Source organism: Pleurodeles waltl, chromosome 6 (assembly GCF_031143425.1).
Source record: "Pleurodeles waltl isolate 20211129_DDA chromosome 6, aPleWal1.hap1.20221129, whole genome shotgun sequence".
Lineage (NCBI taxonomy): Eukaryota > Metazoa > Chordata > Amphibia > Caudata > Salamandridae > Pleurodeles > Pleurodeles waltl.
This window is the reverse complement of record NC_090445.1, coordinates 1,646,423,019-1,646,442,023: the sequence shown is the minus strand read 5'-3', so window position 1 is coordinate 1,646,442,023 and position 19,005 is coordinate 1,646,423,019. Positions and strand designations below refer to the sequence as shown.

The following is a 19,005-nucleotide window of genomic DNA, read 5'->3' as shown; positions in this document are numbered from 1 at the left end:
GCAAGCATTGCGCCACTTTGTAAATCTGGCGTGGGAAAAAGGCCACCTTAGTGTAAAAATAAATAATAATGTTAGGGTGACACAAAGAGCTTCTAAATATGCCAAATATTCTTTAAAGTCCACTTGTTTTAAATATACTTCACATTCACTGCTCGGACTTACTATTAATCAACATAAACAATGCAAACAGACCATGGACATGAAATATCAGACACTCCTATTAATAAGTCCTCTGTGAAGAATGGACGAGACCCAGGTATACCTGGAAGTGTGGACTGTAATGTTTGTCTTCATTCACAACGCCGACTTCTCTGCCCTCTCGCACTAAGATGGTGCTCACTTTTCTTCCTGTCAGGTGAGTGTGCAGCTGGGAGGCGAAGATGTGAATCCCATCCTGGGGGAGTGCCTAGAAAACAGATATTAGAGAAGTTGGCACTGTGGTGGGAGTGCATTAGAATCAATGCACCATCAATACACCATATATGTTCTTCAGGATTGGTCACAGTCACATGATCTTACATCGGGTCTTAACTGGATACCTTTAATGATGGAAAAAATAAGTTTGGTAAACGTTTGTGCCAAGCCTTGAGGACACCTCCTTCAATGTGGATTGGGCTTACTGGAGTATTGGAGATGTGCGTTACACTGACAAGTAGATTCAGAGACTTAAACATTTGCTGCTGACGTGTGTGTGAGAGTGAATTCTGAAAGCCATGGCTCAGCCTTTCAGCCCTCAGATGGAAATAAATTGTGTAATAGTTTCTTCTGTTATATGTAGTGCTATGAAAGCGTGCAATTGCGCGTTGACCAACTGTACAAAAACACGTATTAGGAACAAAAACTGTGTGCTAGAGGGACTATCCTGAAATGAGACCTGCTACTCCGGCCACTGATATTTCAGTAGTGCATAGCTACCACTGGTAGTGCCTTGTACTGCTGTTGCCTTGTCTGTTGATTGCATCCCGTAGCTTTCCTGCAATGGGACAAAAGTGTTGAAAGTGCAAAATAGACAACCATTTTGAAAGTTTGTTCAAAGGAGATCGCCAAAGAACCAAAAGTGGACAGGTGGAACAGCAGAAGGTCAGGAGCACCTGGAATGCCATACAGATGGACACTCAAAGTGGTGCCTCTTCCAATGAGTCATCCCAGAACATGCAGGTGGAGAGTCCCTGTACCTCACAGCGGAGGTCACAATGCCGGACAAACAAAAGGAACATGCCCAACTGCTAGACAAAAAGATATCCTGTGTCCTCCAAGTGGGAAAACCTGAAGTATCATTTGTACTGGACAGCGGAGCAACCTGTAGCATAAGGTGTGCTTCAGAATACGATAAAATGGCAAAAAAGCAACAATTATCAGTCCGCGGATAATTTATTTCACTGGGGAGCATAACAATCCTGGGAAATGTCTGGGAGAGTTTGATGTTTGGCAGCACATACCTTAGCGAGGAGGTGGATGCCCTAAGAGGTCAAGTGCCAGAGCCGAACATCCTTAGCAATGTGACTGCGCAATTGATTGGACTCATTACAATGACCTACAACATGGTTTCTTAACCTTGTGAATTAAGTGGACCCCCACTAAAGCGCTACTGGAAGACATGGACCACGCACCTAAACAGTTCAGTGATTTGAACCGCAAAACAAGAACACAACAAGTACACAAATTACATAATTTATATAATTCTCAAACAAAACAATATGAGACAATTGAAATTTTAGTTTTAATGAAAAGGTTGGATCTTTTTAAAATGTATCTGTATTTAAAAAAAGCAATATGCTAGATCCTAAGACATCAGTTTAACTTTTGTGATCCTAATGCATGCTCTCCTTTTGTCAGCACAGACCAATGCTGCAAGCCATGTAGAACTGATGGAGTGAAATTTTCAACTTTTTACTGCGTCACTCTGGTGCATCTGTAAAAACGAGCTCCATGGATCTCTGCTTTGTAAATACAGCACACCTATGGCATTGTTAGGGGATGTGCGGGAGGCGCAAGAAATCCGATGCATCGATGACGATGTAGCAGTTTCTTGTAAATGAGGTCCTGAGCATTTTAAGGTGCACATTAACTGTGATTCACTAAGTCAGTATGAGCAGGCCTCCATTTTAATGTGTGAAATGTATTTTCTGTGCTTTGCATGTTATTCTGTTACATGTGTATATTCTTGATTCCTTAGCTAGAGAAGGGAGTATTGTGTTTTAGAGGTAGAAAGGCCTCAGAAAGAGATATTGGCATGGATTAGATGATTTAATGAGCAGAAGAAGCCTCCTATTGATTGCATATCTGAAACGGAGAAACTCAAGGCTAAGCTTATAGTTAGTGTTTCATGGCAAGGGAGAATCACTCCATGTTGTGAGTGCGCTCCGTGAGAAAGATAAATAATAGGGGTTTCCGATGGTATGTTCAGAAGATACAGATGTTCCTGGACCTTTCCACTTAGTTAGTGCTCACATTGCTAGAGTTACCAAAAATTCCTTTATACTTGAAGAGGGACAGACCTCTCAGGCCCTTTGCACCTATGAGGTATAGCTTCCTGCTAATGCTGGATCCTTCTTCTGAAGACTTCTACTGGAGTCTTTGTGATGCTGACACCTACATTGGCTATCCCCGAATCCTTGAGATGCTATCCTGTTGTTTGTATTGTTGTGACTTTAATTCTTAGGTGCCTTATTCTAGGGAGATTTAACTCATTCCGGTGTTTCAACTTCCCGGTTCTCATTCTGTACCGTTTGTAATCTGATTTTGATAAGCTCGTATACTGGTGTGATTACTAATTTGTACTAAATTTGCTAAACTTCAATTTGATTCCTGGCCCTCTTTGTGTGGCTGAATTGGCTTCAATATTGAAAAGAATAAAGTTGTTGTTAACTCCTTTGCCTCCCAGGACACTCTAATGTTCATCGGATGATGACTACCTACCGCTTCCGTATGTGCTTCATCACATCAAACCATGGTTTTTGGCGCATTCCTAGATTTACCATTACTAGTGGACCTGGGCATGCGTTAAAATACAACGTCTCTTCAGGTGAGGCGTAACAAGAAGAAATATTTTTATTTTTTCTCTTTCTATGTGTGCTACATTCAGCATTCTCAGAGAAAGATTAAAAAACCTCAGAGGAAAGATTTTTGCACGAAGACGCCTATTCCTGCACTAAAAAACAATCCTGTATGCCATGCAAGAACCCTTGTACCACAGCACAAGGGTGCCTGCATTGGTACTAAACAGCCAAAATAGTGCCAGTGCAAGGAACGGACAGGAATGTGCCGTAGTATGTTAAATGTTCCTGCGCTTGCTGCTCTACACAAAATATTTATAAATGTGACCGTAGATTCTGTTTTGCTGTATTTGCGCTGCTCCCATGACTCAAGATAAGTATGTCCCTATTGCAAGGCCTACCTCTCCCATTGGATAACAGTAGGTTACCTTATTATATTTGTTGGACTTTTTTCCTATGCAGAGTCATTCCCAATTTTTTTGCCTCCTGCCTCCTATTTTTTCTGACCTGTTGCTGCTGGATTTTTAACTCTGAGCACTTTACCGCTGCTAACCAGAGCTAAAGTGCATATGCTCTCTGTGTAAATTGTATTGTTGATTGGTTTATCCATGATTGGCATGTTTGGTTTACTAGTAAGTCCGTAGTAAAGTGCACTAGAGGTGCCAGGGCCTGTAAATCAAATGCTACTAGTGGGCCTGCAGCACTAGTTATGCCACCCACATAAGTAGCTCTGTAATCATGTCTCAGACCTGCCACTGCAGTGTCTGTGCAGATTTAACTGTAAATTCGACTTGGCAAGTGTACCTACTTGCCAGGCCTAAACCTTCCCTTTTCCTACATGTCGGACACCCCTAAGGTAGGCCCCAGGTAGCCCCCAGGGCAGGGTGCAGTGTATGGTTAAGGTAGGACATATAGTAATGTGTTTTATATGTCCTGACAGTGAAATATTGCTAAATTCGTTTTTCACTGTTGCAAGGCCTGTCCCTCTCATAGGTTAACATGGGGGCTACTGTTAAATCTGATTGAAGTGTAGATTCCCTTTGGGAGAGGATGGAGCATTTTCTTGCTTATACCATTTCTGTGACTCTGCCTGTTTGTGGATTCCCTGTCTGGGTCAGTTTGACAGTTGGGCTGGTTGCACCTCAGACTAGACAGTGACACAAAGGGAGCTGGGGTGTCGCCTGCATATCCTGATGAGCCATCTGTGCTAGGAGGGAGGGGAGGAGTGGTCACTTACACCTGAAAGGGCTGTGCCTGTCCTCACACAATGCAGTCTCCAACCCCCTGGTGAGTGTCGGGGGCCTGGCCTGGGCAAGGCAGGATTTCACATTCAAAAGAGACTTTACTTTGAAGTAGGCCTACTTCAGAGGAGAAATTGGGTATAAGAAGGGCACCCAAAACCACAGACTTTAGGAACACTTCTAGAAACCAAGAGGAACCTTAGCCTGGAGAAGAGCTGAAGAGGTGAGGAAGAAGAAGAGCTGCCCTGCCTGTGACTGTGCTTTGTGGAGCTACCCTGCAGTTGCTGCTTCTGCCAGAGTAAGAGGGCAAAGACTAGAATTTGTGTGCCTTCCATCTTGAGAAGAACTCTCCAAGGGCTTGATTTAGACCTTGCCTCCTGTTGTTTGAAGTTTCAGGAACAGCAAAAACTTCTCTCTGCCAGCACCTGGAGTCTCTGGGGAGACTCCTACTCTGCCCTGTGGTGCCCATCCAGTTCCTGGGACCCTTAAAGGAGAAGCTGGCAGCCTAAAGAAAAGGAAATCCATGCACAGAGCGCCGTGCGGGGAAAAGATCGAACCGATTCCAATCTGCGGCTGAAGAAACGACGCGCTGCCGGCTCCACAGCTGAAAATCGTCACTTGCTGGAAACGCGACCGAAGAATCGACGCACGGAGCAGGAGAAACGACAGGCAGCATCGCTGACGGAGGCTGGGAGATTGCAACCCGCGCTGCGTGGTTTTCGGAACATCTTGCGGCTGGATTTCCAACTCAAATACTGGTGGGCGTGTAAAAACAATGCAAGGCCAGCCCGGACCCGAGAGTGATGACCGGATCGACGCATCGCTCTCCTGCGGAGAGAAGAAACGACGCGCCCAACCCGGCGAAAGGAGAAACCCAAGGTTCATTTTCACGCTAACAGTGTTAGTGTGTGTTTGAAACTACTTAAAGACTCTTTTTGATTTTTAATTGATAACTGGACTTGTGTAATTTGGATTTTTGTCATTTTGGTCTTGTTTTGTTTAGATAAATATTTCCTATTTTTCTAAACCTGTGTTGTGTTGTTTTGTAGTGTTTTCATTAAGTTACTGTGTGTGTTGGTACAAATACTTTACACCTAGCACTCTGAAGTTAAGCCTACTGCTCTGCCAAGCTACCGAGGAGGTAAGCAGGGGTGATCTGAGGGTGATTCTCTTTTACCCTGACTAGAGTGAGGGTCCTTGCTTGAACAGGGGGTAACCTGACTGTCAACCAAAGACCCCATTTCTAACAATATTTATATTAAATTTAATGATTGATAATGGTTGATTGGGAGAAGGTATGAATGTCATGTTTACACTCAAACGATTTGTAATACAATATCCTCTTCAATGGTTAAGTCAGATTTTAAGTCACAATTCTGAAAAAGCCACTTTTAGAAAGTTGGCTGTTTTTTGTCCCAACCATTTGTTGCTGCAGCCTGTGTCCTGTGTCACATGACTGTGCATGGTAGTTGGCTTTTGCGTATTCCTCCTGGACAGTGAGACAAAGGGGGTTGGCTGTTGGCAGGATGGGCAATGCATGAGGCCAAGCTATTTGCTGCCTGTTAGAAATGGGGTTTTTGGTTGGCAGTCAGGTTACCCCCTGTCCAAGCAAAAGCCCTCACTCTAGTCAGGGTAAGTCACACACAATCCAAGATTATCCTGTGCCCACCGTCTGGTAGCTTGGCACGAGCAGTCAGGCTTAACTTAGAAGGCAATGTGTAAAGTATTTGTGCAATAAATCATACAATACACCATATAGCACCACAAAAATACACCACACAATGTTTAGAAAAATATATAATATTTATCAGGATAATTGTAGGTCAAAACGAATAAAGTTGCAATGTGAATTTGTAGAGATATCACTGAAAAGTGATATAAAGTATCTTAAGTCTTTAAAAAGCAAACAAAGTCTCTTTCAAGCACAAAGTACCTAGTTTGGAGTGGAAAATCTCCTCAGAGGGCCACAGAAGAAGAGATGCGTGGAAAAAGGGTGTGGGCGTCGATTTCTCTCCAGCACACCCGGACTTGCGTCGTTATTTTTCACGCGGGGAAGTCGTGCGTCGTTTTCCGGCGCGCGGGCAGTCTCTTTCTGTGGATCGCGGGGATTACCAGATCTCCCGGGTCTGTGTGTGGATTTTCCTGCTTGTTTTCCGGCTGCACGTCGTTCTGCGGGCTGTGCGTCGAAATTTCGATCTCACGGAAGGCGTTGCGTCGATTTCTCCTCTGGAGGTCGGGCGGCGTTGTCCTTGTGAAGCCGTGCGTCGAAGTTCCGGTCGTCCCGAAGGCGTCACGTCGATCAGCGTCGGTGTGCGGCGTTTTTCTCGCCGCGGAACAAGCTGTGCGTCGAAAATTTCGGCGCACGGAGCGTCCAAGTGAAAAAGAGAAGTCTTTTTGGTCCCAAGACTTCAGGGAACAGGAGGCAAGCTCTATCCAAGCCCTTGGAGAGCACTTTCACAGCCAGACAAGCGTTCAGCAAGGCAGCAGGCCAACAGCAAGGCAGCAGTCCTTTGTAGAAAGCAGGCAGGTGAGTCCTTTGAGCAGCCAGGCAGTTCTTCTTGGCAGGATGTAGTTTCTGGTTCAGGTTTCTTCTCCAGCAAGTGTCTGATGAGGTAGGGCAGAGGCCCTGTTTTATACCCAAATGTGCCTTTGAAGTGGGGGAGACTTCAAAGAGTGGCTAAAAAGTGCACCAGGTCCCCTTTCAGTTCAATCCTGTCTGCCAGGGTCCCAGTAGGGGGTGTGGCAGTCCTTTGTGTGAGAGCAGGCCCTCCACCCTCCCAGCCCAGGAAGATCCATTCAAAATGCAGATGTATGCAAGTGAGGCTGAGTACCCTGTGTTTGGGGTGTGTCTGAGTGAATGCACAAGGAGCTGTAAACTAAGCCCAGCCAGACGTGGATTGTAAGGCACAGAAAGATTTAAGTGCAAAGAAATGCTCACTTTCTAAAAGTGGCATTTCTAGAATAGTAATATTAAATCCAACTTCACCAGTCAGCAGGATTTTATATTACCATTCTGGCCATACTAAATATGACCTTCCTACTCCTTTCAGATCAGCAGCTACCACTTCAATACTGTATGAGGGCAGCCCCAATGTTAGCCTATGAAGGGAGCATGCCTCACAGTAGTGCAAAAACGAATTTAGGAGTTTTACATACCAGGACAGGTAAACTACACAGGTACATGTCCTGCCTTTCACCCACACAGCACCCTGCTCTAGGGGTTACCTGGGGCACATATTAGAGGTGACTTATATGTGGAGAAAGGGGAGGTTTAGGCTTGGCAAGTACTCTTAAATGCCAAGTCGAGGTGACAGTGAAACTGCACACACAGGCCTTTCAGTGGCAGGCCTGAGACAAGGAAAAGGGGCTACTTAAGTGGTTGGCACAACCAGTGCTGCAGGCCCACTAGTAGCATTTAATCTACAGGCCCTAGGCACAGAGAGTACACATTACTAGGGACTTATAAGTAAATTAAATAGTCCAATCAGGTATGATTCAAGGTTACCATGTTTTAAGGGAGAGAGCATATGCACTTTAGCACAGGTTAGCAGTGGTAAAGTGCGCATAGTCTAAAAGTAAGCAAAAACAGTGTCCAAAAAGTGGAGGGAGTCCGGCAAAAAGTTAGGGGTGACCACCCTAAGGCTGTCAGGTCTAACATGTGTCCCCCCCAGCTGAAAGTGGGGAGAGCTACCCGACCTCCTGGGAGCTCTCATCGTTAAGGTGGAAGTATCTGGAGAGACCATCACCATTGGCGTGGTCAACCCCGGGACGATGTTCCACCGTAAAGTCCATCCCCTGTAGGGAAATGGACCACCTCAAGAGTTTTGGATTCTCACCCCTCATCTGCATGAGCCATCTGAGGGGCCTGTGGTCTGTCTGAACCCGGAAGTGAGTCCCAAACAGGTAGGGTCTTAGCTTCTTCAGTGCCCAGACCACAGCAAAAGCTTCTCTTTCAATAGCACTCCACCTCTGTTCCCGTGGTAATAGCCTTCTGCTAATAAAGACTACTGGTTGGTCTAGACCCTCCTCATTTAGCTGTGCTAGGACCGCCCCTATGCCATGCTCTGAAGCGTCTGTCTGCACAATAAATTCCTGGGAGTAGTCAGGGGCCTTGAGCTCGGGAGCCGTGCACATGGCTTCCTTCAGGGAGTCAAAGGCTTTCTGACAAGCCTCTGTCCAATTCACCAACCTAGGTTGTTTCTTGGAAGTGAGTTCTGTCAAGGGTGACACAATGGTACCATAGCCCTTGACAAATCTGCGGTAGTATCCGGTGAGGCCTAGAAAGGCTCTCACCTCAGTCTGAGTTCTAGGTGGTTGCCAGGCCTTGATAGTTTCAATCTTGGCCTGGAGTGGCTGCACCTTGCCACCACCCACTAGGTGTCCCAAGTACACCACGGAACTCTGCCCAATCTGGCACTTACTAGCCTTGATGGTTAGGCCTGCCTGTTGCAGGGCCTGAAGCACCTCCTTAAGGTGGAGCAGGTGTTCCTCCCAGCTGGAACTGTAGACAGCTATGTCATCCAGGTAGGCTGCACAGAAGGCATCCTTGCCAGCTAGGACCCCGTTAACCAACCGTTGGAAGGTAGCGGGGCATTTTTCAACCCAAATGGCATCACCCGGAACTGGTAATGGCCATCAGGGGTTGAAAATGCAGATCTCTCTTTAGCCCCCTCAGTCAGGGCGATCTGCCAGTACCCTGAAGTAAGATCAAATGTACTCAGGAACTTGGCAGCGCCCAGCCTGTCAACGAGCTCATCAGCTCGGGGGATGGGGTGAGCATCAGTCCGGGTGACTGAGTTGAGACCCCGGTAGTCCACACAGAACCGAAGTTCTGGCTTCGCACCTGGGGCAGTAGCCTTAGGGACCAACACCACTGGGCTGGCCCAGGAACTACTGGATTTCTCGATAACCCTTAAAGCTAACATCTTGGAGACCTCCTCCTTGATGCTGGCTTTCACCTTATCCGATAACCTGTAAATTTTGTTCTTCACAGGGAGACTGTCACCGGTGTCAATGTCATGAACACTGAGGTGGGTCAGTCCAGGAGTAAGGGAGAACGGGGGGAGAACTGCTCCAACAGCTCATAGCAGTCTCCTTTCTGGTTTAGAGTCAGGGAGTCAGAGAGGATGACCCCTTTCACTGACCCATCACCTTCTTGGGCAGAGAGGAGGTCGGGGAGAGGTTCACTCTCCTCTTCCATTCCTTCATCTGTGACCAGAAGCATGTTGACCTCAGACCTCTCAAAATGAGCCTTTAGCCGGTTGACATGGAGCACCCTTAGGGGGTTCCTATGGGTTTGGAGGTCCACTAGGTAAGTGGCCTCCCCTTTCCGCTCCTTTACTTCAAATGGGCCAGACCAGCGGTCCTGGAGAGCTCTAGGCTCTACTGGCTCCATTACCCACACTTTGTCTCCAGGTTGAAACTCTACCAGGGTGGCCTTCTGGTCATACCAGCGTTTCATTACCTCTTGACTGGCCTCAAGGTTACTTTGGGCTCTTTCCAGAAGCGGGTCATCTGGTTGCGGAAGGCCAACATGTAGCTGCCCACATCCTGAGGGGGTGCCTTTGGAGCTCTCTCCAACCCCTCCTTGACAATGCTTAAGGGTCCCCTGACAGGGTACCCATAAAGAAGCTCAAAGGGACTGAACCCCACCCCCCTCTTGGGGACCTCTCGGTAAGCAAAGAGAAGGCATGGTAAGAGGACGTCCCACTTACGCCTCATGGCCTCAGGTAGGCCACCAATCATGCCTTTCAGGTCTTGTTGAATCTCTCCACAAGATCATTAGATTGGGGGTGATAGGGTGTGGTGAACTTGTAGGTTACACCACACGCATCCCACAGAGACTTCATGTATGCAGACATGAAGTTAGTGCCTCTGTCAGACACTATCTCCTTTGGGAATCCCACACGGGTAAATATTCCCATCAGAGTTCTGGTCACCACCGGTGCAGTTACGGTCCTCAGAGGGATTGCCTCTGGATAACAGGTGGCATGGTCCACCAAAACCAGGATGAACCTGCTGCCTAAGGCAGTTTTGGGGTCCAATGGACCAACAATGTCGATGCCCACCCTTTCAAAGGGGGTGCCAATGACAGGAAGTGGAATCAGGGGGGTTTTAACCCTTTTCCCTGCTTTACCACTGGCCTGGCAGGTAGGACAAGATCTACAGAACTTATCTGAGTTTGTCCTCATTCTGGGCCAATAAAAGTGGGTGACAAGCCTGTCAAAGGTCTTGCCTTGCCCCAAATGTCCTGCTAGGGGAATGTCGTGAGCCAAACCCAGTAGGAAGGTTCGGTAACACTGGGGGACCACCAGCGTACGCGCTGCCCCAAAGGCCGGAACCTTAGGCTCACTGTAGAGGAGATCATTCTCCCAATATATGTGGTGATCGCCAGAGGCTACACCTGCCGCCTGGTCTGAGGCTTGCTTCCTCAGACCCTCTAAAGTGGGACATTCTTTCTGCGCCTTGCAGAATTCCTCCCTGGTGGGTCCACCCTCAACTTGCCAGCCAGCAAGCTCCGGTAGGTCACCTAGGGTGGCAATGTCTTCCCCAGTTGGCTCGGGAGCCTCCTCCTCAGGAGCCCCGTCAACCACTGCGGGAACTTCTGGGACCGGTTTCCCACGCCCCTTGCCCCTCCTCTTGGCAGCTCTCTGGGCCATTGTTCCAGGCTCCAGACACCCTTGACTTCCCTCTCGGTCAGCCATGGACCGTGTGGTCATGCAGACCCACTCAGGTAACCCTAACATCTCCAGGTGAGATCTGAGCTCCACTTCTTTCCAAGCAGTATGCTCAAGATCATTGCCTAACAGACAATCTACAGGCATGGCAGGACTCACAGCTACTTTCAGAGTACCAGAGACCCCCCCCACTCAAAGGGAACCAGAGCCACCGGTAGGTGACTCTCACGATTGTCAGCGACTATGACCTGGTGGAATGTATTAGGGACTATCTGCTCTGTTGACACCAGCTGACTCTTGATAGTAGTCATACTGGCTCCTGTGTCACGCAGAGCCTCCACCTTCTGCCCATCAATGGTGACCCACTGCCTGTATTTGGAAGTATTTTGGGGCATGAGGGCTTTGGGCACCATTTCTCCTTCTCCCAGGGACACTAGGGAAATCTCTAACTGTTCCCCAAAGCTATCTGGGTCCATCTCCCCCCGAGCGCTACACTAGTCAACCCAGGTGTCTGTCCAGTAGTGGACGGTGCTCTCTTGGAGCACTGGGGGTCGCCTTTACAGTGACCATACTGGTAACACTCCATGCATTTGGGGTTGGATTTTGCTGACCTATCATATATCCCTGGCTTTTTCCCAAATCTGGAAAAGGAATGGTTGCCACCCCCTCCCTGGGAATTCTTTTGGGGGCCTTTGGAGAGTTCCTTATCTGTAAGTTTATCTCCCCCCTCTTTCTTCTGTTGGGAACCCTGACCACCTTTATGGGTGTCCCCCCCCAGGTACCTTCTTGGACACTCTGGTGCTAACCCAGAGGTCCGCCTCCTCAGCAAGCTTCCTGGGATCAGTCAGCTTACTATCCACTAAGTGCTGGCGCAACTCTGTAAAAGTAGTATTAAGCATATGCTCTCTCAGAATCAAGTCATATAACCCTTTATAATCATCTACTTTGTTGCCCCGCACCCATCCATTCAGTGCCTTACTGGAAAAGTCAAAGAAATCTACCCATGTTTGTGTGGTTTGTTTGGTGCTGTCCCTGAACCTCTGACGGTATCCCTCAGGGGTCAGCCCAAACTTGGCAAGTAAAGTGGCTTTCTGAAGTGGGTATGTGTTTTGATCAGGTTGATCCAATGTGAGAAGTGTGTCCCTCCCCAATGGCGGTACATAACCCCACATAGCTACCCCCGTTGCCCTTCAGGAACCTCATGAGCCCTTAGTGCAACTTCATAAGCAGCTAACCATTTATCTATGTCATCTCCCACCACAAAACTGGGCACCACATTTTTGGGTATACAAACCTTCTTTTCTCCAGCAGGTCCTGTCTGTATGCTGCCACCATTATTGCTGGATTCAGACTGTCTCGCCTTGATCTCCAGCTCCTTGGGACTCAGTTCATGAGCCAACAATAGTTTATTTTCAGCCAAAGCTCTCTCAGCTTCCACCTGTTTGGCTGCTCTTTCAGCTTCAGCTTGTTTGGCTTCTCTTTCAGCTTCAATTTGTTTGGCTGCTCTTTCAGCCTCAGCTTGCTTGGCTTCTCTCTCAGCCCTTCTTTCCTCCTGTTGAGCCTCAATTTTCAGTTTTGCCATTTGCAATTGGAACTCCCTTTACTCTCTCCTTTCCTCTGCGGTCAGGCTTTGCACAGAGACACTGCTCCCTGGTCTGGAAGGGGGCACAATTGCAGTGGTAACATCATCCACAGATAGCAACAAATCCTCTGAAGGGCCATTTTCTGGCTCCTCTTCCTCATCATCCTCTTCTAAGTGGGCTTCTGCCCAGGCCCTCAGCGCCATTGGAAAGTCCTCCTTTTTGGAGGCCCCTTGGGTGGGTACCCTCATTGCCTTGCAGAACCATATTAGCTGTTTGACCGTATATGTATCCAAAAGGACTAGGTCAAAGTCTCCCATTTGAGACCCAGTCAGAGACATGTTGAGTGAGGATTTAGTTTTTGAAAATTGTCAGGAAGAAAAAAAACGAAATTTTGCAAAAAGAGATAAAAATCAAGTTGACCTTCAACTGTGGGTAGGTAGTGAAATAGCTACTGTATGTCACTGCACAAACACAAGTCCTATCCCACCGCTGCCACCAATGTTAGAAATGGGGTTTTTGGTTGGCAGTCAGGTTACCCCCTGTCCAAGCAAAAGCCCTCACTCTAGTCAGGGTAAGTCACACACAATCCAAGATTATCCTGTGCCCACCCTCTGGTAGCTTGGCACGAGAAGTCAGGCTTAACTTAGAAGGCAATGTGTAAAGTATTTGTGCAATAAATCATACAATACCACCATATAGCACCACAAAAATACACCACACAGTGTTTAGAAAAATATATAATATTTATCAGGATAATTGTAGGTCAAAACGAATAAAGTTGCAATGTGAATTTGTAGCGATATCACTGAAAAGTGATATAAAGTATCTTAAGTCTTTAAAAAGCAAACAAAGGGGGTCATTCTGACCCTGGCGGCCGGTGGCCGCCAGGGCCACCGACCACGGGAGCACCGCCAACAGGCTGGCGGTGCTCCAACGAGCATTCTGACCGCGGCGGTTCAGCCGCGGTCAGAAGCGGAAAGTCAGCGGTCTCCCGCTGACTTTCCGCTGCTCGTTTGAATCCTCCATGGCTGCGGAGCGCGGATTCTGACCCCCCCTACCGCCATCCTGTTCATGGCGGGAAAGCCGCCATGAACAGGATGGCGGTAGGGGGGGTCGCGGGGCCCCTGGGGGCCCCTGCCGTGCCCATGCCAATGGCATGGGCACGGCAGGGGCCCCCGTAAGAGGGCCCCGCAAAGTATTTCAGTGTCTGCCTTGCAGACACTGAAATACGCGACGGGTGCCACTGCACCCGTCGCACCTTCCCACTCCGCCGGCTCGATTACGAGCCGGCATCCTCGTGGGAAGGGAGTTTTTCCCTGGGCTGGCGGGCGGTCTTTTGGAGACCGCCCGCCAGCCCAGGGAAAAACTCATAATACCCTCCGCGGTCTTCTGACCGCGGAGCGGTATAATGGGGGCGGAATTCTGGCGGGCGGCCTCCGCCGCCCGCCAGAATCAGAATCACCCCCAAAGTCTCTTTCAAGCACAAAGTACCTGGTTTGGAGTGGAAAATCTCCTCAGAGGGCCACAGAAGAAGAGATGCGTGGAAAAAGGGTGTGGGCGTCGATTTCTCCCCAGCACACCCGGACTTGCGTCGTTATTTTTCACGCGGGGAAGTCGTGCGTCGTTTTCCGGCGTGCGGGCAGTCTCTTTCTGTGGATCGCAGGGATTACCAGATGTCCCGGGTCTGTGCGTGGATTTTCCTGCTTGTTTTCCGGCTGCGCGTCGTTCTGCGGGGCTGCGCGTTGAAATTTCGATCTCACAGCAGGCGTCGCGTCGATTTCTCCTCTGGAGGTCGGGCGGTGTTGTCCTTGCGAAGCCGTGCGTCGAAGTTCTGGTCGCCCCGAAGGCATCGCGTCGATCAGCGTCGGTGTGCGGCGTTTTTCTCGCCGCGGAACAAGCTGTGCGTCGAAAATTTCGGCGCACGGAGCGTCCAAGTGAAAAAGAGAAGTCTTTTTGGTCCTGAGACTACAGGGAACAGGAGGCAAGCTCTATCCAAGCCCTTGGAGAGCACTTTCACAGCCAGACAAGAGTTCAGCAAGGCAGCAGGCCAACAGCAAGGCAGCAGTCCTTTGTAGAAAGCAGACAGGTGAGTCCTTTGAGCAGCCAGGCAGTTCTTCTTGGCAGGATGTAGTTTCTGGTTCAGGTTTCTTCTCCAGCAAGTGTCTGATGAGGTAGGGCAGAGGCCCTGTTTTATACCCAAATGTGCCTTTGAAGTGGGGGAGACTTCAAAGAGTGGCTAAGAAGTGCACCAGGTCCCCTTTCAGTTCAATCCTGTCTGCCAGGGTCCCAGTAGGGGGTGTGGCAGTCCTTTGTGTGAGAGCAGGCCCTACACCCTCCCAGCCCAGGAAGACCCATTCAAAATGCAGATGTATGCAAGTGAGGCTGGGTACCCTGTGTTTGGGGTGTGTCTGAGTGAATGCACAAGGAGCTGTCAACTAAGCCCAGCCAGACGTGGATTGTAAGGCACAGAAAGATTTAAGTGCAAAGAAATGCTCACTTTCTAAAAGTGGCATTTCTAGAATAGTAATATTAAATCCAACTTCACCAGTCAGCAGGATTTTATATTACCATTCTGGCCATACTAAATATGACCTTCCTACTCCTTTCGGATCAGCAGCTACCACTTCAATACTGTATGAGGGCAGCCCCAATATTAGCCTATGAAGGGAGCAGGCCTCACAGTAGTGCAAAAACGATTTTAGGAGTTTTACACTACCAGGACATGTAAACTACACAGGTACATGTCCTGCCTTTCAACCACACAGCACCCTGCTCTAGGGGTTACCTAGGGCACACATTAGAGGTGACTTATATGTGGAGAAAGGGGAGGTTTAGGCTTGGCAAGTACTTTTAAATGCCAAGTCGAGGAGACAGTGAAACTGCACACACAGGCCATGCAGTGGCAGGCCTGAGACAAGGAAAAGGGGCTACTTAAGTAGTTGGCACAACCAGTGCTGCAGGCCCACTAGTAGCATTTAATCTACAGGCCCTAGGCACAGAGAGTGCACATTACTAGGGACTTATAAGTAAATTAAATAGTCCAATCAGGTATGATTCAAGGTTACCATGTTTTAAGGGAGAGAGCATATGCACTTTAGCACTGGTTAGCAGTGGTAAAGTGCGCAGAGTCTAAAAGCCAGCAAAAACAGTGTCCAAAAAGTGGAGGGAGGCAGGCAAAAAGTTAGGGGTGACCACCCTAAGGCTGTCAGGTCTAACACTGCCCCACTTATGATTTAAAGGAGCTGCTTTAGCAGATTCACAAAGAACTTCACACTAGGCTTTTGTCACCCCCAGTTTGATGAAAGAACATATTTATGTTTTGCCGACCCTGGCTCCTAATGTTTGTAGAATTATATTTGCAATTATAGCCCTGCTTCTATTTCCAAAGGGGCAATTAATCAATAGTTTTAGGACCTTTTCACTTCTGTCCTAAAGACAGCTATAACTGCCAGGTCAGCCTCATGCTTCCAAAACAAATGTAATGCAAATACAAAAGTGAGAGGAGCTTTTGATCAACCCTATTGTCCACCGGGCTTTGTTTAAAAAATGCTTCCTTCCACCACAGCAGACAGAACAGGACAATGGGACAGCCTACCTTTACTATAAGCGTTTGCAGTTTTCGGGCACACATGTATAGTGCTGGTCAAAGAAAATATTGTGAAGGATAAGGTTGAAGCCACTTGAATTTACCAATGATTGTTAGCACCTATATGTACTAGGTTCTCATCACACATGTCCCAGAGCAATCAAGATGTTTACTGAAAGTTACTCTTTTGACTTAGGTCATTTATTATTCCATACCAAACAAGCACAAATAATTAGAGTAGCAAAAATGTATATGTACATTTTTATGTTGAAGCCACACGCATGTTGCCTTGTAAAGGACATTTGAAGCAGTTGCATCTCACTCAAGAGGGACATCTAGTAACAACATGAGGGGCTGCAGCTCCGTGAATTACTTTATAAGCATTTGCTTCTGACTTAAGAGAGACAACTAGTAAAGGTTTGGGGGCTGCAGCCTTGTTAAAGACTTCAGTCTATTATTTTTGACTGAAGAAGAATAGCTAATTATGGACTTTCAGTACTTCATAATGTGAAAGGCCACACCTATTGGCATTGACAATGCTTTTGTGATTTGGTTGCAATAAGGACTCCTTCAAAGGTGCCAATAGAGTCTGTGGTACTGACAATCTATACTATAAAGTGGGCAAAGGTTTATTCCATTCTTGTGGATGCCTTTTAAAAATGCCTATTGGGAACTTGTTTAGGCTAATGGCCTATTAAGAACATGAGCTTTCAGGTATTTGTTTGTGAACATCTAGGCCGCATTTAAGAACCTGCCCAACTTCATCTTGTTTAGATCACAAGTCCACTACAATACAGTACACAAGCACACAGCCGGCTTAATATTTGAAATTACAAAATAGTATATTGCAAAGCTTGGCTTTCTTGTGGTGTGAAAATTATTAGGAAGCATGTTAGCAATGTTATGTTCTCAGACTTGCAACAGCATTTCACAGTTGAATTCATTGTGAGAAGAATGTTTCTTTCTCATTAGACTTCAGCTGTGCCAGGATGAGCTATCACGTACTACTAATGAATGCTTTATTGTTTCTCTGTATGCACTGTTTGGAAATTGCAGTTGCTTGGCGAGGATATTTATTGCCGTGCTTAGTGATGAACTGTTAGTCATGCAGTAGACGAGGCTGGGTTAAGACAAGATTTCAGCAGGAATAAATGCTTCACTCTCAATGAATCTTCTGCCCCATATTTTATGTTGGATCGCGCTTTCATAGGTTTGCTATTAGTTTCTGTATACGGATTGTGAGAACTGCATGGTGGGGGTCCTAGGGCAGTCCATTGCCACTAAGCTCTATAAACACGAGGTAGGGACTGGGAGATTACTGGTCCAGTGCACAGTCTCCCAAATGAACCTGTAATATCAAAATAAGTGCACTGTCCCAGCATTGCCACTAAGCTCCTACTGTACAAATGAGAGATATTTCCCTCTGGTGTTTAAGACATCCTTAATATTGGACCCAAACTGAACACTCAGAATGTGGCATGGGATTGTCATTCAGAGTGCTTTGGACTAAAGTTGAACTTTGTGCCCAAACACTGATTTCCCCATCCAATTGAAGGATTACTCTTGAACAGCTAAACTTAGGGCCTGATTTAGAACTTTGTGGATTGTTTACTCCTTCACACCAGTGACGGATGTCCCATCTGCCTAAATCTAAAACCCATTGAATGTAATGGGATTTAGATTTTGACGGAAGGGACATCCGTCACCATTGTGATGGAGTAACCCAAATGCCAAGTTCTAAATCAGGCCCTTAGTTATGTTTTTTCTACGCAGAGGATGATGGAAAGCAGCAGTGCAATTATCTTAGAACCTACCAGTTGTGGTGGACATTTTCTCATGCTGATGGTGCCAGTCCTAATTCTCCTGGTATAATATAGTCTCTGGTGGAGACACCTTCTGACATTCCACAGTAATTGTTTCCTGCTCAAAGCCTGGTGGTGCTGATCAAGAAATCAAAGTAATGACCACAATATGCTGGAAGAAAACTTCCATCATCTCATGGGCATTCCTTTTTTGCTTCTCAGCAACAAACTCCTGCTTCTGGAGTTTGTTTGTGAAGAATATCCTCATTAAACATGGCACCTACTGAGGACACTGGCTGCCATTTTTCATTATTCTATTGAACCTTACATCCTCTGTTCCATCTGTAATAATTTTCTTTCAACCAGAAATATGACACCTATTTAGGGTTGTATACAGTCTACCTGAAAGACATTGGGGTGTTGGTTGACTGAGGTGGGAGCCTGGTCAAGCAGCAATCACAATACTAGTCAGGGTAAGGCACAAGAACCCCAAAATTAAGCTATGCTCAACTGCTTGGTAGCTTAACACTGAGCAGACAGTCTGAACTTTGAGGCAATGTGTAAAGTATCTGTGCAACACTTAAAACAGTAAAACAACGCAAACACCACATAAAAAATCCCACACTAGGTTAGAACAATAGAGCAAAATGTAATCAATAGAACAGGACCAAAATTACTAAAATCCAATCAGTAGAACTGGAGTTCTGAATTTTTTTAAAAAAAACTATATTATAGCTCCTAAAAGCATAAAGTTTCAAAAGCTTTAACTGGGCTATCTGGTTGTGCTGGACCGGGTCAAAGTTAAAAGTTCAAGCCGATCACATGGAGTGTGGGTGGATACAGCCACAGATAGTCTCGCTGAAGTTTTACCTTCTCAAGAATTGTGCCAAAAGTCCAGTTTGCAGAGAAAAAGTTTGCCAGGAGCAAGGAGAGTATTGCTGGTGATCCATACGGGTGGATGATGCTTGCTATGTGACGAGACGAACTTGCTGGATTTCCGAGCGAGCAACAAGGTTCTGGAGCAAACAGGCCAATTCGCAAACAGCCCAAGAGCGTCAACTTGAGAGCTTAAAGAGCACTTCCAATGGCACAGGACCTTAAAGGAGCCTATTAGGGGTCA

At 47.1% G+C, this 19,005-nt stretch overlaps 1 protein-coding gene across 1 annotated transcript in view; it reads right to left on the bottom strand.

Moving 5' to 3' along the window:
- The window catches only part of DBH (dopamine beta-hydroxylase), a 434,022-nt gene that overhangs the window by 88,140 nt on the left and 326,877 nt on the right, over positions 1–19,005 (bottom strand). Inside the window, exon 9 of the mRNA XM_069242302.1 lies at positions 263–406. Within this exon, the coding sequence (XP_069098403.1) occupies positions 263–406 (144 nt within the window). The remainder of the gene's footprint in view (positions 1–262; positions 407–19,005) is intronic.